Here is a 27643-nt window from a genome sequence, read left to right on the forward strand (position 1 = left end):
TGAAAAACATGGTACATAATCTACACAATCATAATCCTATTGCTGCCACCTTCAGAGGTACACTGCTGCCCAGCTACTTCACTGGTACACTAAAGTACCTGTGTGGGTACTCTACAGAACACACATTGGAATACATACATGTACATTACGGTACTGGTTTAGTACTACACTGGTACTCAGAGTAGTCACAAAGTAGCTGGGTAGCAGTGTTACCTCTGGGGTCAGCAGCACTAGGAACCTGGTGGTGTACTTTTGACACACACACGTATAAAAAGATTGACAAAACTTTTTTATGCTGTAAATTTGCTTCAAGTCATTATTCAAAAAGGTTACATGGTTTTTAATTACCCTGTGTACTACAACCGGTATTGTCAGACAAATATGTTACATTGCCAAATATGTACATATGTGACACGATCAAGGGAAATGAATCGGATGTTGCTAATATTGATTTTGAGATATTGACAAAGAAAGTGTTAAAATTCTTTTGTTTTATGTTGTTTTCAGTGATTGATCAAGTGATGTAACTTCGCAAAGAAAAGTCGTATTAACATAGGGTTTTCAGTTTCTGAAAGCTCTAAATGTCCTCATTAGAAACATATGTAAAACTCATTTTCGACCAGGGTCGACATGCGACTCATTCCCCTTGATCATGACATATTGGTAAACACTTTTCCTTGAGTATATTTTCATCAAGTGATTTGCTGCAGGTATTCACACCTTTGTCAAAATATTTCGAAACAAAGAATGAAAAACTCAAAAATAATTCTGTAGATTTAAAAATTGGCACATCAAGTCTCCAGTGATTAAGGTATCTATTCTAAAAAGATAGAATAAACAAAAATCAAATCAAATTTAAAATTGACAATTTACCCACAGAATTACCTAAACTTTTAATTTATGATCTGCCGGGGACCATCTGTCCAGTTGTCAGACTGATTAGTTTGAACATTGAGTTCATACATATTTTAAGGATTGCAACAGCTCATAAAATATAGCCTGGAATCTATGAAAATGTATGACTTCTCAAGTGTTTAACCCTCTGAGCACTACCTGCCGATCTAACATTGCCTCTGATTAGTCAATTACATGATATCTTCACTTTAATCACCAATCAGAATGGAGCTTTGCAAATAATTCACCACAATTTTTTTGTGTGGTAAAATTATTCTAACATTGTTACCGATTGGTCCTTCTTTTTGGCCAATCGGCAGGTAGTTATCATGGGGTTAAAAATGCATAAATCATTGATCTTTCTTTTTGCATGTAGACCCAGAAAAGAAAATGGTAAAATGCTGGCTGTATTAACTACAAGGGCTATTCCATTTGAGATCCCACTCCCCCTATGGATGATTTAGCTAAAGTATTCCACAGCACAGAGGGAGTATGGGTTTCAAATAGAAAAGGCAATTAGGTAACTTCTATTCTAAATACTCACCCAGTTGTGAAAGATATAGGTAAAGCCTTATATGTGGGAGTATGGGTTTCAAAATAATTAACCCATGCTAATTCCATCTGAAAAACAACCTCCCTCTGTGGAAGGCTTTATCTAAGTCTTCCACAGGGGTAGTGTGAATTTTAAATGGAATAATCCAATACATAAAGAATAACAAGCACACACATTGAACATTGGGCAATAATCAAGTAACTTTTCACTATGGTGCATTGTATACACAGCATAAAACTGCAAACTGAATAGGGTACGGAATGGTTAAACAGGAAAAACCTGAAGTATATGGAAGATGCAAAGATTTCACACATGTGAAATTAGATGTTCAAACACACTTGAGATTTTTGTGCTGTGATTTTAAATTTTCAATACCACTTCATGCCTATTTAACAGGTTGCATATGCTACAAATGCCATCAAACTTACAATTCCTAACAAATTCACATTTTTTATGTTGCAGACAACAAAATACAAAGTAGTTTACTTCTTTCCGCCATCTTTCGGAATACCATTTCAGCATTAAGTAACCCCTTTAAATTGTTATCTTAGGAACTATCCAATCTCTCATTGATAATTGTTAAATTTAAGTTATAACATAATTATAATCTTATAACTTTAATCTTTCTCTAGAGAAGTCCTTTTGAACCCTCTGAAAAGGACTTCTCTAGGGAAAGATTAAATTTTACTCATGTTTACCGATCTAGAGTACCAAGTAATTTCAAATCATCGTATAACTTATTTTAAAAATTGGAAACCCTCATGAGTCTAGGATACTTGGATATCGAAATTAAACCCCTTGTGTAACTCTTTGTATTTGCCATTTCATGCTTGTAGTTCACTTTCACACTTGCCGACACGACACTGCATGTAACTGCTGGTTTGATTTCTTTAATACAGGTTATTAGCGAAGTTATATACTGTTGATCTGTGACTTGATGTAACTGGTGACCAGTTGCTGTGGTCTCATTTCCCATTTCTTGAGGTCATCATGAGGTGTGCTCACAAGGTCATCTTTCAGTCTATTGAGTAAGGTTACACACACAATGGCAGCTGACATGAAAGAAGAAATAAAGAATAAAAACACTTTTAAATTTAATTTTGCAGGATGTAAAACTGTCCACTATATTTTTTTTGAGTGTCCAATATCTGTCTTGTGTTATTCCCCCATTGGATCTTGTGTCATATTTTCCCTGTTTTTAATTTTATCCATAGCTAGTATGACACTGTTGTATCCTTTTGGATCCATCCTTTGGTTCCCCACTGGTTTTCATTTTTTTTTTTCATTTCATATTTATTTCACAATCGTGGCCATGGGCCAAATTACAGAGAATATTACAATTATAATTAAATACTTAGAATAACACACAAATTTAAAACATTTATAAATACACAAGTATTGCACATGGTAATATAAATAAACATGACACATGGAAAATATATTATTACAAGGACATAAAGATATGAAATTTGCACAAATAAAATAGGCCAATTACAATGTAAAATATCACCAAAAGATTTGATTAAAAAGCACTAAAAATAAAAATTTAACCTGCCACAGGATAAAATCTTTATGAAAAAATGTGTACATCCATAACAAAATGATGCACCCGTCGGACCCGGATGCCACACGCGTCCCACCCCGCACAACAGCCAGGAACAAACACCAGACCCATCCCAAGCGGAGGCCACTCCAAATCATCCGCAAGTCACATGGCCAAGGAATGTTCTCTGTACTCCCAAACCACGTGACCAGGGACGACCCAAAGCGACATCCACCCGAGACAAGTCCGCTTCTACTCCCAGCTACCATGAAATGAGACACATGTAGCAGCCGACAAGCGCATCCCTCTGACATGGATGCACACAAATTAAATTTAGATAAAAGCAAGTGGGGCATTTAATGCATGTTTAAAAGTGTGACATAAAAGGGGATGGGGCTCTGTTTGAAGCGTTTCGTGTTGGCCCTGAGTTGTGTATATTGGAACAGATTTTCCCTGTTTTATATACTATCTTTTTATAACACTAAAAAGCACAGTCTACTTCAATAAGGGAACAAACCAAAAGATCGATGACGTCCTTTAAACGTAACTGGTTTTGTTTCTCAGCCGACCCCCTCCCTCCCTGCCAGAAACGTAATAATAAACTGTTAAAAATTTTGACATAATAATAATAATAATGACACATTTCTTCAGACCGATGTTTTGGTACAAACGTAATCGAGTATTTTTACCCATTCCCCCCTAAACGAAACTAGTTACGTTTATAGGACGTCATCGATCTTTTGGTTTGTTCCCTAACTCTTAACTTGTAACAAATCATCAAAAATTCAGTCATGTGGTCTGATTTTTATCTCATGTCAAGTCAAGAAGCTGTATAAATTCAATGGGGTCAAGTCACTGAAGTCAGTTGCTTCATTTTTCCTCAAGCCACAAGTCATGACAATACTGCCCAAGTCTCAATTCTTCAGAGCTGACAATTCTTCAGCAGAGATATGGCCTCTGTGGCTGTTAGGATTGGATTAAGAACTTCCTTTCTCTGGACCCTCTCTAATGAAAGAACTTAGCTTTTTACCTTAAACCCCAGAAATAGAGAAAAATAATCCAGACTTCCTATAGATGCGTTGACTTCTGACGTTAATGCCTGGCAGTATTCGTACGCATCATCACAATTTCCATTGTTTTTTGCCTGACAGTATGCGCGCGCATCATATTTTGTTCAGGGCTCATGTTTTTTAAAAGTCCCGCCACATCATAATAAGCATAAAGATATACCAGTCCCTTGCCTTTGTTGTTAAACATTGAGGTCACCTCATCTATACTGCACTGTATATATTGGCGCCATCAACAATTGAGAGAAATTTGATTGAGGTCCTTGCCGACTACGCCCTAAAATAGAACTACCATATTTTGAATGTGTTTATTGTTGGATTTTGTGACCCACCCCAATGATAAGATGAGAATTTTTTGAAAATGAGAAATTTCTTCTCCACTTCTCTGGATAAACTAACTGATAGAAAAATGGTATGTAATAATGTTATTCTGGAACCTGTTGGCACACTTTTTACACCCTGTTGACAGCTATATCAATAGGAGATTAGCAGGGGATAATTGGAGTGATTAGTGGTTTTAGATTTGTTCCTTTTTCGTGAGGAAAACTGGACTACACAGATGCCCACTTACATTTAATGTTGACCCTGTTACACATAGAAGCCACACATGCAGATTCCATTTCTATATTCCTGACGCCATTGTCGTAAGCACTCTGTAAATACGACATCTTATCTGTTTCTGTGTAATCGCAGATTGCACCGTCTAACCGAGATTGACCTGAAAATACACAATATTATTATGCATTTATTAAACAGAAATGAAAACAAAAATGAGCCCATGAAAAGACCCCGTTCTTTTTGGCAAATCCTACACCCAATGACCCTGTTTTTTCAGTAGCCTACACTGAATGACCCCCTTTCTTAATTAGTCCTGTCAAAATTGAAATTTTGGCGCGCTTCACACACATTTTGAGCAAAATAAATGAGTTTCGTCTATGTTGTACTGTAAAATTGGGTAAAAAGCCATTTTTGATTGTCAATGATGTGAAATTTTAGGCGCTCCCATACAGAATCACTCCATTTTTGACATTGCCAAAACCGAATGACCCCCTTTTTTCTGAAAATTTCCACACCGATAGACCCCTAGTTTCATACGCTGGTGGGCGCAGGCATGTCACTTTCATATTCGAGTGCCTCCCCGGTTACTATCTACATGTACTTTTCCTTATTTTCTTCTTCCCTCCCTTCCCTGACTGAACATAGGTGTGTTGTGAGTTGTTCTATTCTGTCTTCCCTAAAAACATCAAATTCTTTCCTATATAGATGGTACAGTTGTCAGTTTGGACACTGAACCATTGCATCTAAGGACTAATGGTTCAAAGGGAAGACAGGCTGGTAAACACCTCTAGGCTCTTTATTATTTTCAGAGCTAGCTGTGATTTATTATTTACAAGGGTATGAGAGTTCAGCTTTTTTGTTTTGATTTTCAGCTTTTTTTGTACCAGTACACTTGCTCTGTATAAAAGTATAGGATCTTTCCAAATTGCAGCTTTTTGCTAGGTGTTTTGAGCTTTTTGCTATCTGGTTTTTGCATTTTCAGCTCTTTTATATATGTGGTGACTCGCATGCCCCTGATTTATAAAGCCTTATAAGTAAAATTCTTCTGTTCAGAGTTCGGAGAATGCCACTGAACTATTGCATCTAGGGAAGAATAATCAAGGATTTGGATCTGAAGCTGAGGTTTAAAAGGGAAGATAAACTTGGACATTAGAGCTATTGATGGTTCTTCCCTTAGATTCCCAAATGCTTCCCTAGATAGGCAGATGTCCAAACTAAAAAGAAAATGGTTTTTGTATGAAATATGCAAAGCAGAGCTCCCTTAATCTTAGTGTGCAAACTGTGCATTATTACCTATAGTATGACCACTAGTCACTATTGCCCAGGCAGGGAAGAATTACTGACCCAACTTTTCCCTGTTTTATGATAAAGTCCATGGTTTCCCTCAAATAATTATTTTTGGGATGGGAATGGGTAAAAGCCAAGGACCACTACATGTATGCTAATGTTATGTACCCATTATAATTCTTCCCTAAATGACACTTGATGAATTCACCCACCCTGTAGAGCAGTCACTGCCAGCCAGTGACCATCTATTTCATTCCAAAAATACCATCAAACATAACAATACATGTTCCAGTTATACATTTTCCCCCAAATTAGTTAATTTTATTTTCCCCAAATTAGTTAATTTTATTTTGAATCTTCCTTGACTTTCTTCTGTTTTTCTCCTCTTTTTTTCTTTTTCAAAATGCAAAATTCTTCCCCAAAGGGGTAAAATTATTCCCTCCCCTTTGGGGGCGATTAACGGAAGAATAAACGCCCCTGCGGCCGGGCCATACCAAAGGCTTTAAAAATGGTACCTACTGTCTTCTTGCCAGGCGTTCGACATTGAAAGAATGGAGTAGGGAAAGTTAAACACATGGCTACCAGTGGACTAACGCCCTGCTGTAGCTTTTCTGCTTCCAGACATGTGGCCTAGGGTTATGAAACGGAGACAGGCACCGCCCAATGGGCCGAAAGGCTTGGGAAGGATTTAACTTTAACTTTTATTATAACGTTTTCATGTTTAATATTATTTAAAAAAGTTCTGATAAAAAACGAAAACAAACAAAAACACCCTCGTTCAAACGTTTTAAATACGTTTTTGTGTTTGTGTAGATAGTATTTGTCACATATTTGTATTTGAAAAAAACCCCATTAAATTATATATCAAATTATGGTAACTTCTGAAAACTTTAAAAAGCTTTTTATTTTGTACTGCAAACTGTCGAGTTAAACAGCCAGGAATAGGGGGATAATAATAAATGGAAAGAAATATTCATTGCAAAGCGATATGGAGAAAACCCAGCATTATTATATTACAATAGATACAATAGAGTCCATGATCATCACTGATTTCTGCCTTTGGTGAATAATAGCCTATTATTAGAATGTTTGAATCTTGCGCGTATAGGCATAGGTCTATACAACAGGAAATGAGAATAGAAAAAAAGTTGACAGTATTCTCCAATTAAATAAACAAACCAAAAAAAAAGGAACATTTTTGTATGAATTTGACCAGGTCTATATGATTCAAAAACACAAGCTGGGAAAATGTAAAAAGAAGAAGAAAAAAAATCATGTGAGAAGGCTTGGGTGGGGTTCGAACCCGGGATATATGTGTGATATGAAAAAAGTATGTTAATGCGCGCTAACCGATTGCGCCACGAAAGCAAAGATAAATAATTGAGATAAAACAACAAACTTAATGAAAAAGAAGTCGAACGTTTATAAAACTAATTGATATCTCTCATCTGTGTTTTATTTGCATGATTAACAACAGAAATCAAACTTTATCCATATTTAAGAAAACAAAATACAAAAAAGGGCAATTCAAATTCCCCCTTTTTTAAGGGGGGGGTATGGAAAACACATACTGCATGACGCTCAGAAATACATTTGTTATTGAAATAATGCGCCAAGTTTATGCACGATATATCATGTCCGACTGCCTTAGAATATTTTAACTTTTATATATTTTCCTAAAATGATGTAATACAAATATTTGTGTGGAAATACACGCATATTATGCTCATATTTAAGCTTTTTAAGGAACTATAATGACGTTGCACTTCCGGTCCGTTGGAAGTTATTTGCCTCCATGTGATTTGAAACGACATCAGAGGGTGTCTGACTTGATTTAAATTAATTTGTCTGGTGTGATTTTCTATTATTTAAAAGCAAGTTTCTTGGGGGGGGGTGAATGACTTTAACTCGAGAGACAATTTTGTTAGTGTCTATGTTCTGTGATTCTTCAAAATTTATTAATCATCTGAGCAACAAACGCAGGGAATTTAACTTCAATAGGCCTATATCAACAAGGGAACAAAGGCCTATATCAACAAAATGACTATTGGACCCCTATCTACATGTGGGTCGCTCATTAGAGATAAATAACACTTGGCTTTTTCCTATATGATTTTCTAATGTTACCAATAACAACAAGTTATACACTGTAGATGGGCATGTGATGTTTTTCTTTTCATCAAAAACTTCATAAAAATTAGCCCAGGTAAATATTATTCCATGACTCACTAGTAATACAATAAAAATTAATTCAACCCAAACCATTCTGAACCAGTCCTGTCCTGTCATATATCATGTGGCTCCATAGGTAAATCTTTCACTGAGAGTTGATTGTCAAAAAGAAATCCATACAAATTGCCAGTCTTTGTAAAACCAAAACATCTTAATATGATTGATGCGGTTGATTGGTTGTTTTTGGCATTCATACAAATTACAGACATTTGAAGCTAAAAAAATATATTTTTAAACTTAAAACAAGAATATCAGCAAAATGAAATAAGTATTTTAATACACTTTAGCCACAAAAATTTGCAGTATAGTTACCCTTACCTTCATAGAAGTCCGAGGTGCACATAGTCTTTCCTCTAACCACTTCATAGCCTGCATCTGAAGGACGACATGCCGCTATCTCATCACCTAATGCCTTGTCTAGATGAGTTGGGCGCTTTTCGGTCTTTCCAAGAACAAACTAGGGAAAAAAACACACAATTAAATGATATAAAACACTGTCTGACTGACTGGGCGTGGTGGTGAGAGGCTTTATCTGACTGTAGCCTAGCCCCTCACCCCTTTGCCGATTATGATTGATTTTGCAGAGAGATAGGGATAGAGTGAGAGGACTTGTGCAGACCTATAAATTTTAAGCTTCCACTTGGTTTGATTAATATATTGTTGCTGTGTACTAAATACTGCAAAGTGACTAAGTTTGTGTCTAGTTGGTAAACGTAACAACCATGGAACTGGGCAAATTTGTTATAAGACACCACTGCTTCAATCTATTATATAAAATGTTTGAAGCCACATTTTGAAAAAAAAACCATGTGGAAATGAGAGTATTATTACTGAAAAGTAGATACCATCACTTTTAATGGCATAGCATCATTATTGGGAAAATTTAGAAAATCCCATTGGAAAATCACCAAAAATGGCTTGTGACACCCCCCCCCCCCAAATCAGGCCTAGTGCACCCAATCATGGTTGGTGCCCCCCCCCCCTTAGGATGACTCAAACTATGCCACTGACCAGTTGTACAAAATGTAGTCCTACTAATGCATGGCATATATAGGAGCATATACTTTGGATGGCCTAGGGAAAAGTTAGCCCACATTTGCAAGACTATCCATGCATGCCTTCAAGGTGAAATAAACCTATTCATGTTATTACTTCCTGGCCTGCTGTCTGCTGTTTTCCTGGAAACAATTATTCTCAATGTGGGGCTTTACAAACATAATGGGGATTTATTTGATGATTTGATATCATTAGATGTATCTAATAACCTGATTACAATCATAACATGGGTTCTTTTTCATACATTCTTGAAATTATCAACATTTTTGCATTCTCTATACAATTTTCATACACTCTTAGAATCACATAGACATTAGACGCATCAACATCTCAGTACGCGGACATTATTTTTTACAATTCCATTCTCAACAAGTGATACTCATTTATTAACCTTTATGTCAAACATCCATGAACATAATACAATATTGGTGACGATTATATAGTACGCAACATGCCTCAATCATGAATAAATACAATTTTGTACATAACATATTTAGGAAAAATACCCAATTATTGCATGCACAGCTGATGAAAATTACAACCTCTATAATTATAATTAAGGTAAAGGAGTTGAACCTTCATTTTTTCTTACAGGACAGAGTGCCCATCTCTCTTTCGTTAGCGATTAGGCTCGAACCAGCAACCTTCCGATTATGAGTCAGAGCCTGTTCAACTTGGCCACCGAGATACAAGAAACAAGTACAAAGAAACATACATACCACTTGATAAACAGGTTCAAATGCTTCATTCACAACCATTTCGGATACAACTACTGTCCCTGGCACCAGACCTAAACCTCCGCATGTCCCGATACGAATGATTTTAACATGGCGACACCGAGCGTAGAACAATAGCTTGATGACCTCATGAAGAAGAACAGATATTGAGGGCATACCAACACCATGCTGAAGTAAGAAACACGAGAAAACAGTAATAGTTAACTATGGTCAAATAAATAGTGTTATATAGGGCAATCATAACATTACAAAGTATCACTAAAGCTCACTACCATTCGCTAGATGCTGTGAACTACTTTTTTTCCTGCTGCTTCGACCAACAATACATCGTATACCCTTAATAATTTTCATAATAAATGATTTCCCAAATAAAAATTTCCAAAATAAACGACGAGTAGTTTATATATGAAATTAGAAACAAACTAAACAAAAACAAATATTTATATTTATTATTATTATAAAATTTCACATTTTTAGACCTCAAAAAAGCTTTTGATATTATCAATCATGAATGTCTACAGGTATTACACATGGGTAATGCATTGCCTCGGGGTACTCAGTACAAATGACCATACGGGACGTACGCAAATATGGGTAGCATTTTCAGCCTTTTGGTATATCAATGACCCCTTTTTCAAAGCCTATTTTGGTATATGAATGGGTCCTTTTTCAAAATTTTCTCAATTTATTTCGGAAAATAGCCCAATTTTTCCTTAATCTAGCCAAAATTGTCAAAATTTTCCCAAAATTTTGGGGAAATTTGCAAAAACTAAGACAATTTGGGTTAAATTTGGCAGAAAATTTGGACTTTTGGTATATCAATGGGTCCAAATTTCTTGAAAAATTGGTATATTTATGGGTCCACTTTAAAATTCTCAGCGGCACGTCCCTACCAAAACCAACTTGAGTACCCCCCCCGCCCCCCCGGATTGCCTCTGAAACTTGGTCTACTAATTCTCAAATTGGGAAGAAAATTGGACATCAGTGAAGTTGACAGATAGTGGTTCATAGAGAAGATACCTTACCCTTCCCAGAATACTTTGCAACATGATGCATCACCTCATTTCATCAAATGACACTCTTATTTCTTTGTACAGATTCCATTTGTTTTCAAATTGAGAATAGACTAGCTAAAAATGGGTTAATATACATGCAGAGATGCCCAAAAGATGGGTTATGGAAAAAAAAATCTGAAATTTGCGAACGTATGGAGCGAAGCGATCAAGTCTTGCCCCCACGGCCGGAGGTCCAGGGGCCGCTTAAGGGCCCCTGGTGGGGGTCAGGGGCAAAGCCTGTTGGGGGGTCGAGGGGCTAAGTCCCCCAAGCCAGAGGGTTTCTACACATTTTACACTGCAGGAGACACCATTTCTGAGGGTAAAATTACATTCAAATGGATTAAAAAATAAGGTTATTTTGAGAAAACAAGCCTAGATAGCAGTATTGAAGATTATCTATTATATACATGTAATATTCTTCATGGCTTGTTTTCTCAAAATTATACCATAAAATATGCAAATTAGGTACCTAAGCCCAGGCAATTTTAGCAGAATTAGCACCCCAAAAGGCCATTTTTAACATAAAAACCAGTTTTAGACTTTTTTTGAAAAAAAATGCTTCCTTCATCCCAAAAAAGTGGTTTTAAATGTTCAGTTTCCTATACTTTTGTACATGAGAGACATTTTCCAAAGTATTTTTTTGGCCTAATAACATGGCCTACATGGCTGAAATGATTATATATAATGCGTAATATAACAGCTAGCAATGTATACTAATTCAATGTGTTCCTGACTGTTCAATAGAAGCAAAAGTAATCAAAATGTACAACTTTATCCAACTTTGTAAAATAAAATTGGCAATTTTTTTTTAAAGTAGCAGTATTTCTATGGTTTCCAACCTTGAATAACAAGTAATTTAGGGCCTATAACTTGCTTTTTTGGCCAAAAATATATATTTTTTTTAGAAAATCTGATTTTTTTGTGGAAAAATACAAAAAAAATCGGAATTCCGATTTAAATCGGAAGATTGGCATCTCTGTACATGAAATAAACATAATGTGCAAGATCTGGATGTGCTCTGTTCACTGAGGTACGGTACCTTTTATCACTATCGACCCACATGTTAAACTGGATTGCAAATCAGTACAGAAAATTTAAATTGGAGAAATGCATGGGAAGTGAGTGATTCCCATAAATTCATCTACTTCTACTCACACTTATGGACAGTACTGGTCCCACTTTATACATTTCATAGCGATCAGTGGTACAGAGATCTTCTAGCGTGGCATCTTGGATTTGTAATTCCTTGGCTAAATATTCAGCATAGCCATGCATTCTTGAAGTAGAGCCACCCATACATACAAACTGCAAAAGAGTGAAATAAGGTACATTACTAAATACACATGTAACATGACAATTATTTATAAATCACTGTGTATATAGTTATCAGTAAAATACGGTCCCATGTATCTAACAAAAAAATGTATGAGAAGTGATATGTCAAGTAACACATAATTGTAAAAAATAGTGAAAAATTTTTCATGAATGGCATCAATTAGGCCTTCATTTCACCAATTCAACCTTTATTTTCACAATGCGCAGAATTTTTCATTGTGGTATTCTGTGGTTTTTTCTGGTGTAAGGGTTAATAGATTATTGTTTTTTAAGATACTGTATTTGAAAAAAAAATTAAAAATTGTGGTCAAAGTCATCAAAGAAAAGTGTTCGCACAGCCTTAGACCCAACATGATTTGTACTTTTCAAATTCCAAAGTTCAATTTGAAACACTATTTATTTTCAATTTTGCCTCATTTTAGACAGTTACTTGGGTCCACCAAAAGGGTTCACGACCTTTATTTTCACAAATCGTAAAGGACAGTCCATTCTCAACTTAGGGCATAGACCCTATCAAATTTAACAAAACAATCTGTACACCAAGAGGCCGCCACAGGGTAATTGTTGTCATTTCAATTGTTATACCGTTCCGGTTATTGGATAGGGTCTATAGGTCATGATGATCTACCGGTTTTTGTTGCACAAGGCATTCATTAAAAATTTTCAGATACAATGACTTTATAATAATTTTTTTTTATTTTATTTTTTTATTTATTACACTTTATCACTGGTATATACAATAATTATAATATTGCATCAAAATATATTGCACATGAATATTCAAAAGTACATACAAAAAAAAAGTAAATATAGATACAATTTTGCACCAGTGAAAGGCAAGGACTATAACAGGTGCAAAGCACCTCTAGGACAGTCCCACCAAGGATCAAAACAATGAGGACACCCCCTCCCCCCTCCCAAAAAATTTGAAAAAAAAAAAAAATTTGAAAAGAAAAAAAAATTGTTTTAGACTGGTTCTATTTGGAAAATATGTGCTTAATCAAGCGCCAAGTTCGCGTAAAAGCTGGCAACCAAATCAACTTGGTCAATTCGGGTATGCTGAATTCAAATATTTTGTCTGCCAAGCTATATTGGAACTCCATGACCCTTAAAAAATACCTCACAAACCCCCATACTCATAAGGGCAAAAATTAAACATCACTCCAAATTCACTAAAAAACATGTCAAATTATTTGTCTGGGTCTAAGGATCACAAAAACTGTAACATTTTTGCGCGTAGGACATATAGTTACCAAGTTATGAGACTCAACAGGTCCAAGGTCAATTTGCATGTTATACAAATGTACAGGGGAAAAAATTCAAGTTGCTCTGTTTTTTTGTAAAAATGGATGCAAACTGTTCACCCTCTCAAGTTCAAAGGATTCAGAAAAATCTGTGAAGTCAAGTTCAGAAGATAGATGATGAATAAATGCAAATTCTATTGAATCCTATGCAATCCTACATATCTTTTGACTCTTTGCTGTGTATCATGCTAATTAGACATCCCAGATAGTGCAAACTATTCTTTTTCTGAAAGCTCTAAGCTAGCCAAACAATTTGCGTCAACTTTTATGAAAATTGGAGCAACTTTGACTTTTGTCCCATACACAACAAGCAAATCGACCTATGACCTTTTGTATCCCATAACATCTCAACGATAGGTCGTAGACGCGCAAACATTACATTTCTGGGTTCTCGGGACCAGACGCACAGTTTGACTTTTTTGGAATAAAATTAATTTTTGCCCCCATATGATCCTATGGGTCATTTGGGGGTCTTTTTGAGGGTCATGGTGTAAAAATATTGCTTGGCAGACAGCACATTCGAGTTCAGCATACCTAAATTAACAAAAGTAAGCTGGTTGTAGGGCGGCCACATGAAAATTTCAAACCCACCCCTGGAATTACTTTTTGTGTCAGCATTGTTCCTTCTGCAAAATGATTTAAAAAACTATTTGAATCAACTCAATCCGACAATCCGTTGTGAAGATACAGCCTTCCAAAGATTCACAAAATTTGCCATTTTTACCCCATTTTTAGGAAAATCCTGATTTTGTCATAAATTTGCATATTCACGAAGCGATAATTGTGGGAATAAAGCTAAAGAAGGCATGAGATGTATTGTTTTTTATTTATTTAATGTTCTTTCATGCAAATATTAAAAATCCAGGGTCATAATTGCTGTATTTTCTTCTTTACAACATTTTTAAAATTTAAGGTAAATATGTGTGATTTTCACCGTTGAGGGCGCTATTATGTGCCAAATAATGACCTTCAAATGCCTCTATTTCCTAAACCACACAATCAAATTGTCTGATTTTTGCACAGGATTTTGCTGTGAGGGTCTAGATTCTAAAACTGAATATAGCATAATTGTACATCTTTGGGAAAATAGTTTTATTTGATGACAAAAAATGATTTTGTGCGTAACTTTGTCATGCGTGACCGTACAAAAATGCTATATTCACCTTCATTACGAGCAGAATATTTTCTATCTAATTAGGTAGTCAGGTTTGCACAGAAGTTACTAGAAGAGAAAATATATAGAATTCAAAATGCCCAAAAGTTTTCCAACTGCTCCCAGATTCTGTTACATTTCTACCATACATTTGTGTATGTAGGCAGGGGTACACACAATGCCTAGCATTGTGGCCACCCTACTGGTTGTCAACTTTCACGCAAACTTGCCGCTAAGTACACAATTTTTTTTGTGTGAGTGACCTCTATTGAAAAAAGAGCTTTGTTCAAAAAACTGGAAAAAAGAGGAAAAGCACTGAAATATGCTCAAAGCTAAAATTTTGCCTCAAAGAAATGTCCAAAAAAGAGGAATTCAGCTTTATAAAAGAGGAGATTTCACACCTCTGCTATTTTCTGTAGGCCTAACCTATGTCATTGTTTAAATATAAATATTTTCTTATACAGAAGTTCTTTCATTTCCAAATGTCCTTCTCATAGTTTGTATTTTAAAGCAAGCAAAATGAAATAACAAGTAACAAGGAAAGTATAAATCATGTTGGGTTTAAGGCTGTGCTAACACTTTTCTTTGATGACTTTGACCACAAGTTTCTAAAATTTCAAATAGCTTAAAAAAACAATAATCTAAGCTAATTGAACAGACGTACAGTAGTACAAGTCTATGCAGAGCTTCTGATCAATTAGCAGTTTTAATCATTTACCTCAAAAAGATCAATTTGTTATTATTTAGGCCTTTTGCCATGGTATAGGAATTGATTCAAAATTGATTTATTTTTCCATAATTAAGGGATGGGGTATGAACGTTTGGACAGTATTTATTGTGGGACATTAGAGCACATCAGACATATCGAATTGCATTCTGAATAATGAAGAATGTCCTTCTGATATCAAATAATTTAGATTTTTGAAATTCGCAATTTAATACACATTTTATGGCAAATCATTAAAATTGATATTTTGATATTTAACAGTACTCGAATAAACTTTATAAATCTGATGATTTATACTTAAAGTGTATGTAGGTAGGATGAACAGCCGACGATCAATTGAAAATTTTGACCTTGCGTATTGAAGATATGGATTTTTTTCCCAAAACACCCAAAAATATTAGGTCTTTTTTGGAAAAAATCCATATCTTCAATATGAAAGGTCAAAATTTTCAATTGATCGTCTGCTTTTCCTCCCAGCTACACACACTTTAAGAATATATCATTAGATTTATAAAATTTACTTCGAGGACTTTTATATATCAAAAATGTGAAAAATATCCATTTTTTATAATTTGTCATAAAATTTGTATTATATCGTGAATTTCAAAAAATGAAAATTATTTGATATCAGAAAGACATTCTCCATGTTCAGGATGCAATTCGATATGTCTGACGTGCTCTCATGTCCCACAAAAAATACTGTCGAAACGCTCATTCCAGATCCCTTAAGTAGGATAATTTGTATTCAGATCATAATGACACAAATTTCACTCACCAGGAGTACGTTGACCTGACCTCAGGCATTATCATCATCAGCTGTTGCATTGCCCAGATCTAAATCCATGAGGTCAAATGAAAGAACTCCTGGTGGGTGAATGTACACGTGTATACATTACTAGTAGAATATAAATTTACATACCTTAACATCTCCAAACTTTTCTTCCAGATTTTGATCAGTTGATAGACCAAGGTGGAATAGTGTATCATCAGAGTTGAGTGTAAGGTGAGGGTTAGCCTGGTGGATCACACCGTCAGTCTCATCGGAACCGCCATTCATCTACAGAGGGAACACAAGTCAAATAATACAAAATGATAACCATTTTATGTGAAGGGTTCAGAAGTAAGCAATGTTCCAAAAACATTAACTATTGACATTGAAATAAAAAGTGAAAAACATTGAAAACATCAACTAGTACTACATTGAATATTTGTGAATCCTTCAAGCACCAATGAGCACAAAGTTAACCAAATGACTCTTTGAGATATGCACTAACATTTGAAATCTTTCTTTCAAAGAGGTAGGCCTACCAGTCACTTTCAGCAATGGCATATATTGTATACTGTGATTTCACCAATGTTTTTTTTGTAATTTTGTCCCCTTTATTAATTTAATTCCCTTTTCATGTCAAGAACATTCATAATTTGATGATTTCAATGTTGGCAATGTTAATAGATTGAAAACATTGATTTGTCAATGTTGGAAAAACATTGATAATTTTCTATACATTGAAACATTGCAACACCTTTAATATCCGCAAAACCCAAAGAACCGGAAACATAATTTCTTTCTAGCCTAGTGTATTTTCAGCTAGTATTGCCTTGCTCCAGTTTTCATTCTGATTATACAAAGAAATTAAATATTGATAGATTATTATTGCTACTAGAGTTCTCCTATCAAATCCCTGTACTCACAATTAGTAGTGACATTTTGCACCCTTACTGGCTGGTTGCTTCTTGTAAGACTGATCAATGAGCTGTATCCAATACTAGGTCTTATTGTTATAGCTGTAGTGTTGCCAGTTGATTTTTCCAGGATCTGTGATTTTTCTTGGATAAGCTGATTATATGCATGTTACAGCTAGCTAAGAAAGGTGTTAAGGATGCACCATTTGATTTCCAGGTTCGCTATGATAGTTTTTGAAAAAAGAAACTTTGCTCAGTCATAAAAAAAAATTAAGAAATTGCCCTACTGAAGAGTAAAATGTGCCCACCCAACTCTTTATAAAGGTACACATTAAAATTGAAAATAAAATTTTTTCGATGCCCAAGTATTAAAGCGAAAAAAAAAAAAAAATTCCAATGCCCATGAGATTCAAATGGTGCATCCCTTAGTACCAGTGGCGTGCGCAAGGGGAGGGGGGGGGGGCAGGGGGCCGTGGTCATTTGGGGGAAATCAGTCATTTTCCCCGAAATGACTGATTTCGCTCCTAATCAGACTCCATTCGGGGAACCAAACAACCTGCCCCCCCCCCCCCACTTTCAATGTTCTGCGAACGCCACTGCTTAGTACTGGATACAGTGCACTCAAGATACACAAAGAAGCAACCAGTCAGTAAGGTTGCGAAACACAGTACCTGCATGGATTTAATGAGAACTCTAGTAATAATTTATAGACAATCCAATAATCCAATAAATCTTTTTGGTTATAGATTGGATTATAAAATTTGGGTATTTTGCCAAATTTCACACACATTGACATGATGCTGGTTTTAAAATCTCCGCCAAAAAATGTGTGAAATTTGAAAAGTGGAGAAACAAAGCAAAGATTTGGTACAGGTAGATATCAAGTGTTTTAAAAAGCATAAGGGGCTGTGCAATAATTATGAGCCCTGGGGAGGGTAAAATTGGGGGGGGGGGCAAGAAATTTTTGGCGAGCCGAAAGGAGGGGGGCAAGCAATTTTTGGCCATCCGAGGGGGAGAAAGCAATTTTTGGCACACATTCATGGGGTGCTTGTTTAATAAAACGCTCTAAAAAGGCTTAGGAAAACAGTACGGAAACGCTTAAATATGCGAATTTTCCTGAATTTCCCAATTTTAGAATCGGTGAAGCAGGTGAAGAATGCACTTAAAAGTGCTGGTGGTTTTTTTTGGTTTTTTTTAAGTACCCGGTACCTCAAACAAAGAGAAGTGAACAAAAGTTATGGGCAATTGGATTATATTCTTGAAGAGATCAAAAGAGCTCATACTATAGTTCTATAATACACAAACAAGACAAATTGGCCTGATTCTATAAAAACTTGATTGAGCATTATTTGTCTTCTCAAAAGAATATTACTCCAAAAGACCAATTTTGGTATGCCATCAGCTCCCAAAGGCCCACCATGTTTCCCCTTCACCTGCTGCGATACATTAGAGTGACGGATATGGGCAACATCTAGATGCTGCAATTTAATTAATTAGTTTGTTTTACCCTATTTGTTTGGTTCAAAATCTCAGTGGGATAGGCCTATAGATATATAGGACAGTGAAAACTAACATTTTGTGTAAAAGCAGAGACTTCCTGATTGATGGCTTCCGGAGTGCACAGCTGTTACCACCTCTCGCTAATTTGCATCACAGCTCTGGCCGTTTTAACATCTTACCCGCCATCAATTTACTTTGTGTTGCTGTTGAATTGACTCTGGAATAGCGCTCACCGGGAAGCTTGATCGCGAAGAGATATTCACTCGCAAAATTGTGCAATATAGCCAGGACATATAAATAAAGCCTTATCATCGCTTAGTACTGAAGCAGGTAATCAAAATACAAATGACACTCGTAATAAGATTGGTAACAATTCAACAGTAAAAATTAAATCTGTTGTGAAAAAGGTTAAAGATCTCATTTCTGAAGAGATTCATTCTCTGTGGGACAACAAAGTGAAAACTCTGCTGGTCCAGGGCAAATTCCTTGAGCTCCTTAAGATCCAGGAGTCTTCTCTGACATGGAAGCAAATTATCTAAGAATTGCCTCTTCCTACATTAGCCAATTTATGTAGGTGGCATCAACGGTCCTTATTTAATGATAAGTGTCCTCTTTGTGGCAATAAGCAAATCTGAGTCACATTCACTGCAAGGATATGTTGAAGCATCTTCCATGGTTGAAGCAAGGTCGATATACTTGGAGACATGATTCCGTGTTATTCTTTCTCTCCAACATCTGCAAAGGTTCAGGTGACAATATGCCTAGGGTCTATGTAGACATCCCAGATCATCCTTGGCAAACAGTCATGACCATCCCTCAAGAAATTCTGCCTTCCTCTCAGCATCCAGACATGGTGATGTTTTGGCCAAATCTTAAGAAAATCTTTCTTACCGAACTTACAGTTCCTTCAGAGCCCAACATTGTTAGTGCCCATATTAGGAAAGTAAACAAGTCTGATTTGAAAGATAAAGGGCTCACTGTTGATTTCCTTGCTCTGGAAGTAGGAGGTAGAGGATATATTTCACCTAAGATGTTGAAGGCGTTGAAGCAGCTGACTAAAATGTCTCATATAAATGTCTCCTTCAAAAACATCTGTGACCAACTCTGACCAAAAATTGCTCTTTGTACTTCTTTTAGCATATATATATATTCTGTTCTAAATTCAAACCCACCTTGCAGGAACCAGATATTTTTAAAATGTAATCATATTTTTGCCTTTTAGATGCTTTTCCACAGCTTCACATTGTATTTTAACCAAGTGCCTGGAGCCAATGGACATCGGGTGCGTTTGTGGCTGTGGCACGGAGGGGTTGAGTGCATTTGATCCATCTTTTCTGCTTTCAAGTCTTCCTTGCTCTATCCTCGGAGTCCTGATGTCTTTATTATTTCCCTTGTCAAGGACTCGCTAGTCGAGGTTCCTTGTGTATAGGTTAAACTGCAAGTGTTTATTTTTAATGTTTTAAACTATTGTGGTATTGTATGTGTATACTTGTCTTGTGTATAATAAAGCTTGCTGATGAAATTAAATATATGGTAAAAGAAATACAAAACTGGCACAGCTGTGTTTGAGCAAATATAAGCATCTACAATGTATGTCAGTATAAATGCCTGTGACCCCCCCCCCCAGCCAGCGGAGTAGGGTGGGGGATTGACCGAACAAAGTGCCCTAGTGCCCCCCCCCCCCCCGGAAAAATAAAAGAGATAGTATTAATTTTTCTCTGAACAGTAATTCTCTTCATGAGCTTAATTTTATTGGCTGGATTTACCATTCAGCCTTTGTGGTCTAGTGGTTATTTAGGGGCTGTGCAATAATTATGTGTACCCCGTGGTGGTGAATTCTCAAAGTGGTCTGCCAAAATCGCTTGCCCCCCTTTCGACGTGCCAAAAAATCTTTGCCCCCCCCTTCGATGTGCCAAAAAACCTTTGCCCCCCCCCCCTTTCGACGTGCCAAAAAATCTTTGCCCCCCCCATGCAAGATTTTGGGGAACTCAATTTATAACCTTAAATTGTCTTATCATATAATGCGAGCAGGAAATTTTGCATATATTTGAACGTGTTCGTAATGTTTTCCTACACCTTTTAGGGTGTAATATAGAACCAATGCCCAAAATATCTGTGCCAAAAATCGCTTGCCCCCCCTTTCGACCTGCCAAAAATTGCTTGACCCCCCCCTTTCAACCTGCCAAAAAATGCTTGCCCCCCCTTTTGGCCTATAATTCACCACCCCGGGGTAGACATAATTATTGCACCACCCCTTATGAAGTTTGCATAGTACATTTTTGTACGGAGGTCCTGGTCTGACCGTGTGAACACAAACTTTAGAGATATCCCTGCTATGGACCTAATCTATGGTATTATGTGGGTGTGCAGTGTGAACTTGCATGGCTGACAAAAGCTGTGCGATGGGTTGGTCATCCATAACAATAAGCACAATTGTGTTGTATTCAATATTCACTGTTGCATGTCATTAAGGCGTACTACACCCATGTATTGGTTTGATTGGTCTAAAAAATATTTTTTCATTTATAGCTAGGCAATATATGCACGGATCATGTGAAATAAAGAAAAAAATAAAATAATAATAAAAAAAGGTGCTTTTAAACCATTGTATAGTAAGTCATTTTAGCCCTATATATTTTTTGTTTACATGTATCCTGGTAACTCAGACGCGTGTTTCATAACAAACCATAAATTGTCCATAATTTATTCTTTTCAACATGTTCAAGTATAGGGGCATGAATAGAATACATTAAATCCTTTGTTATACCATCTATAGAAATGTACTCACTGATTATAACACTGAATAAATTAAATAGGCCTAATCTCTTCCACATAGACAATTTAATAGTACACCATGTATTTATCTTCTATAATGTGATGTTAGGAAAAGAGATTAAAAAAGGCTATAAGGTCATCAAAGGTCAGGTTATAGGTCAATTGGTTCAGGTCAAATTCAGGCATCAACATGTGGAATTCTCAGGGTTGCCAAACCCGCGATTTGGGCGCCCAATTGGGCGATTTTCAACTTCCGTCGCGACAAAGAAAGTGCTCCTTGATTTCGCGACATTTGGAGTTACTTTGAAAATCTCACCCTTGAAATGTATTAAATGTTGGGCGATTTGTGACAAAGCCGACTTCAAAACTTATTTTTTTGATCATGATTGCCAATTCTTTCAATGGTCATTCAACAAAAGCACCAAACAAGTAATTCAATAAGTTACAAAACACTCTGTGGTCAGTGTGCTTCCATAACAATGGCACGCACAGGGAGGGGGCTGGTTAATCGCATCACATGTTGTTGCTAAAGACCACTTGAGCTGGAGGATTATCCTTAGAATATTCCCATCTAAATACTCACAAGTGGTTTAAGACGACTTAAGTTGCTTCTTAGTGTCAGCGGGGTGCGAAGTTTGAAGTTTCTACTTCAACATATGGGTGTTTTTTTTCCCGTTGGCGGTTCTTTTGAAATAAAAATGTGTAAACACCTAGTACCGATACCGCACATTTTCTGTTGAAACGGCATGATGATCAAAAGTACCAGCCGTTTTGAATTTGATTAAAAATAGTACATGCACACGTTGTTATCACTCAGCTGAAGGGAAATTTTTGTAGGCATATCCCCCCCCCCTATATTGCAATGAATGGCATGTCTATTAATAAATGTGTTCGTTTTCCTGGTATTTTTTTAAAATAATTTTTGTTCGTTTGTTTATAATTTGTTTCAGGATTTCCCAAAATTAAAAAGATAGTGCAGAACCCCGTCAAAAGTCAACATTTTATTTTCCTTGCAGTTAATTTTTTTCTTAAATTTTTGAAAATTATTTCAATTTGCAGTTTTAATTTTATTTTTTTACTTTAATTTATTTCAATAATTATTTCCACAAAAATTCACAAATAAATTTTCCTTACAGTAGGCCTAAGCCTATAACAAAAAAATCAGTTTTTCTTTAGTTTTTTATAATTTATTTCAGCATTAAAAAAAAAAAATAGAAAGGTGTAGACCCCCCAGCCGCAAATCTTGTAATTTTTCTTTTTTAAAACTTTCTTCATTTTTTGTTAGTTTTTTTATAATTTATTTCAGCTTTTCCCAAAACTTCCTAAATAAAGGGGTGTAGAACCCCCTCAAATCGACTTTAAATTTGTCTTCAGCTTTTTTTTTTATTGCTTTTTTTTTCTATTTTTTCAGTTTTTGTTGTTTTTTAGAATTTATTTCAACATTTTCCAAAATTTCAAAATAAAAGCGGGGTGTAGAACCCCCTAAATCGATTTTAAAATTTTGGGCGATTTTTTGCCTATTTGGGCGACATTTCACGGCTAATACCCGCGACTTGGGCTGAAAAGTTTTGGCAACCCTGGGAATTCTGTGATATCATACATGTCATAATGAGGCATCAATTTTGATATTTTGTCTGTTACTGGATATATAATGGAAATATGTGAGGTGGATATACTAAAATACCTTGGGATGTAAATGGTGAGTACAATTTAGATTGCCTAGTTGAGATGAATTGGGCAAATAAATATAAAATAGTTACCAAAATCACAAAACTGAAGCTTACGGAAAACTACCTAATATGGTGGTATGGGTGACAAAAATACAATCTTTTTCAACATTGCTGTAGTGTGGTTGTGGTAACCTGTTACCTATGGCTTAATTAAGTTTCAGTGAAATAGTGTCGCAAGTTCAAAATACAAAATATAGCTCAACATTGAAAATAGAAGCATTTTAACCGGTTCGTTTTTTGATAGTTGTGGAGCACCAAGTTCATGAAGTCATAAAAGAGATCACGGACCGCTTATTCCCATTTTACATATCAACATTATTTCCCTAATGTGTTACCAACACATATCCAAAATTTTAACGAAATCCGTTGATAGTAAGCTTTCCAAAATGAAGTGAATTTAAAACATCAGTGATGTACCACCTTTTGGCTTATATCATTAGAAGCATGTACGCTTCATTGATACTGATGCCACCAATTGAACGAGAAGATTTGCCCCTTCATTTTGCATACCACTTTGTCCAATTTCTTTTTCTCATTTGTTCACAAAATGCAAAAAAATGCAAAAAAAAAATGCATGGGTGTAGTACCCCCCTTAAGACAAGGGTGTTTGGGTGTCATAGGGGATACAGCTTAGCTCCATTGAACCTTAATTTGTCTGTGGCACAGTTGCCAGTAGGCTTGTATTATCCCGTGTATTATCCCTTACGTGACACGCATCATACTGCACGTTACACGAACGTGTACACGTATAATTATCATGATCATCACTCACGAGTCGATACATATTTTTATAGACGCAATACGGACGGTGGCCCTGTTTGTCTTCATTTCTAAATGTAGGCCTAATTAATTTACTGAATGATAAGCTTACCTACTTTCATTAAAATAAAGTCGGTTAATTCTTTATATTTTAATTTTGTAAATAGTGGGTAGGCATACATATTGTCCTCTCAATCATCTCATACTAAGCACAGATATTGTGTTCCAATATCTGTGTACTAAGCCACCTCCAGGGGCCACCTGACAGTGACGGTACATTTTGCCATTCATTTCTGTGAATGTCAAGGCCGAGGTATGTCACTCAAATTCCACAAAACTACATGTTTACAAGTTACAACTACTGGTGGTTCCCTGTTTCTCAAGCTCACATTAATGTATGAAAGATGGTCCCGTCGGAACCATGGGAACCAGCGTATATATATATTTATCTTCTTTCTTGATTGACTATTGTAATATTTTCAAACCAATCAGAGACAGGCTCTCTTAATAATAAATTTATTATGAATATTCATCATTATATTCTGAACTTTTTGTGAATGAAATTTTTCTTTACTACGATGTGATTGGTCCGACAGCGACCATGTGACCTCGTCAATATTTATTACCACATCCATCATAGTTGGCAGCGGAAAGGATAGTTTCACAATTTTTGTGTCAGTTCCTGCAGAACTGACACCTTTAGTACAGGTTTGACGATCACGTGACAAATCGAATCTGTGACGTCAATATTAATATCGATATCAATTTAAGGCTGTTCTAGTTAAATTACATACCCATTGGCATTTTGGCTGTACCATTTAATTTACATACTCAACATTTCCCTGTGCACTTAGTCCATGAATTGATCCTGATTTGCATTGTCGTATAGAGTTATATTTAGTCACCAAATTTGCCTATTTGTTTATTTGTCGAATTGCTTTTGGTCATTTTTCGGAACCATCTTTAACATTACATTCAAATAATAATTACATTGTAAATTGGAACTGACACCAATTTTTTTCAGGAATATCTTGTTTCTTTTCATACATAAAGATATATCAATACAAATGATTTTTTACCATTTTTATGCTCCGCTGTTGTTTTAAAATCTGTGATCAATCGGAATTACCTTCCAAATATTTGGTTTTAAATGTTGACTGTACCCACCAAGTTGCATGACCATATGACAGTTTTTACTAATTTGACCTCAGATGACCCCTGGTGACCCCGAAATGACCTTCCAAAAATTTGGCTTTAAATGTTGACTGTACCCACCAAGTTTCATGCCCATCCGACAGTTTATTCAGGCGAGACAACAAAGGGGAACATATCCTTTGGGTATATCTCAAAATCAATATTTCTGAGTTCGACTGATTTTGCTTGATCGCATCACATATTATGTGTCATATGCAGTACTGCACACATCTGCTTGCAGTTCTGCATTATTCAAATGTATCTTTAAAACTAAAAGACCCAATTACAGCAAAAGTATACCATACATTTTTGGAAAACTTATGTTCCAAGCAATCCAACTGTGCCAAAATCAACTTTGTGTACAGAGTGCAGTAAGAAAATATATATGGTGATATCTTGAAAAAAAACCTGATTTGACTAGTAAATTGATAATTGATTGCATTTGCTACTGTTAATGTTATCATGGTTATGGATTACCTCAGCCAAACTAGTCCATGACCACATACCCTCACCGTGGCTCTACATGGACTACATGGTCTGTCGTCACGTATAAACGAAGAAGAACCACGTCTACACCGCTCGGCTGCTCATCTCAATATGTGCTCATAATCTCTAATGCTGGTTTCATACTTTCCTGCCGCTTGCCGCTCTGAAGATGATTTTACTTCACGGCGCAATCTCACCAAAAACGCTAGGCTCGCGGTGACCAGCGGCGCGGCAAGCCGATATATCGATCACTTCATGCCGCTCTGACGTATGACAACAAAATACGATTTTGGAGCGGTGCTGAGCGGCAAGAGTAGCTTTCAGAAACCAGCATAACGTATAGTTCATTCAGGCCCTCCCCCACATTTTTGAGATCTGGGTGGAAAAGTTAAAATGTCCCGAATAAAATGAAAAAATGTAACGCCTCCACCTTTTCCTATACCCCAATTCAAGACGCACGACCTATTCTTATAATTCTATACTATACTAAATGTATACTATATAAATACACTATAATAATATTGCATGATTGCAATGATGATAGACTTTTCGATCAATCATCAATCAATGCATGAATCATGTGAATTGAATGATCAATCAATATTATGAATATATGCAACCAATGTATAATTGTATTGTACATGATGTATGAATAAGCCCCTTTAAAATAAGAACTTTAGACACGATTCAATTGAATCTTTGACATTGGTTGATGGGTCTATCAAATCTGCAGTCTAGCCTAGCTACCTACCTTAACTGTCAACTTCTATGAACTATTAAACACTTCTTGTCTTGGACCAAACACGAGACTTTTCCCATGAACAGCAAAATCCGTGGCAGGGTTAATTTGTTTTTATTATGGTTACCTGCTGGTACCGAGTTGTTTTCATAGTATTTGCGAGTGTCATACACAAAGGATTATGCACCCTCAGTTGAGTTGTTTTTAGACATTTGTGATGCCACCAGAGTCTGGACGTCGATACCAATTGGTCCTGTCCAGTATTTCTTTAGATGTAGATAGAAGGAGCCGCAAAAATATCGAGAATATTGGGTCATGAACTTTCACAGTTCAAGTGGCTTGTAAATTTTATTATAAAATTAAAATTCTTGATTATCTAAGCTGTATTATGAACATTTTCACAGACAGAGCAATTACGATATATTTTTAGATTGGGTTTATTTTATTATAAGTAGCAAATAGCTAAAAAAGAAAATTAAATATGAATATTTTAGGCCAAAGGTCACATAACTTTGCCAAATGCCAATTGGTCATTGCGAGAAACATGTATTGCGGGAAACAGCGACGGAATTATCTCTATTTATCGTATTCATCAGCAGTTTCATCGGTAAATTTAATAAATCAAACAATAAAATATGTACTTATTTATTCATATGATATAGTTTTGACTTGCTTCACCATCAAAAAGTAGGATAAAAGAGACGAAACATAGAACACATATTACAATACAATGCGTGCATGTCACTCATCACTGGCTGCATCAGCCTGAACGTGAAAAGTAGTCCCACTACTTTTTTTTTACACAGATTCTTAATTTTTACACTTAACTTTAAACAAATTCACGTTATTGAGAAACAAATTACAGCGTGAACAGTAATTGTTTGATGAGCGTACATGATTTGTCATGGCATGGGAAAAAAATGGGTGGCTACAGGGTTCGATTTAGAGGGGTTTTACATGCACAAATGCATGTAACTTTAGCTCTGTGCATGTAGAATTTTGCCTGTGCATGCAAAATGTTGTGTTGTTCAGCCCATTTTGAGGAAAAAATCAAAGTTGTGCATGTAACTTTTATTTTCTAAATCGACCCCTGGGTGGCTATTTGAGGGAGATTTCTTTTTTTGGTATTATTAATATTATTACATTCAACATGTTCAAGACAAGGACATTCTTTGTGATAAAAAGTTACCAATGCAATGTTTAAAGCTGTAAATTGAATTTGATAAATGCCTTGGACGAGTTGGATCTTTTTTTCTTTCTTTTTTTCAACTTAAAT

The 27643-nt window shown here is 35.8% G+C and overlaps 1 protein-coding gene across 2 annotated transcripts; it reads right to left on the reverse strand.

The window, feature by feature from the left end:
* Positions 1-1366: 1366 nt before the first annotated feature.
* On the reverse strand, positions 1367-26482 carry LOC140142800 (uridine phosphorylase 1-like). 2 transcript variants are annotated; one of them, XM_072164803.1, is made up of 7 exons: positions 17194-17229; positions 16421-16558; positions 12138-12287; positions 9910-10095; positions 8453-8591; positions 4629-4775; positions 1367-2499 (listed from the first exon to the last, which is right to left on the reverse strand). In XM_072164803.1, the coding sequence occupies exons 1-7, from the start codon at positions 17206-17208 to the stop codon at positions 2360-2362; spliced, it is 915 nt and encodes a 304-aa protein (XP_072020904.1). In that variant the 5' UTR covers positions 17209-17229; the 3' UTR covers positions 1367-2359. The 2 variants fall into 2 exon arrangements, with proteins under 2 accessions (XP_072020904.1, XP_072020905.1); XM_072164804.1 differs by lacking the exon at positions 17194-17229 and adding an exon at positions 26380-26482 and having other exon boundaries at positions 1368-2499.
* Positions 26483-27643: the final 1161 nt, after the last annotated feature.

Source organism: Amphiura filiformis, chromosome 20, assembly GCF_039555335.1.
Source record: "Amphiura filiformis chromosome 20, Afil_fr2py, whole genome shotgun sequence".
Taxonomy (NCBI): Eukaryota; Metazoa; Echinodermata; class Ophiuroidea; order Amphilepidida; family Amphiuridae; genus Amphiura; species Amphiura filiformis.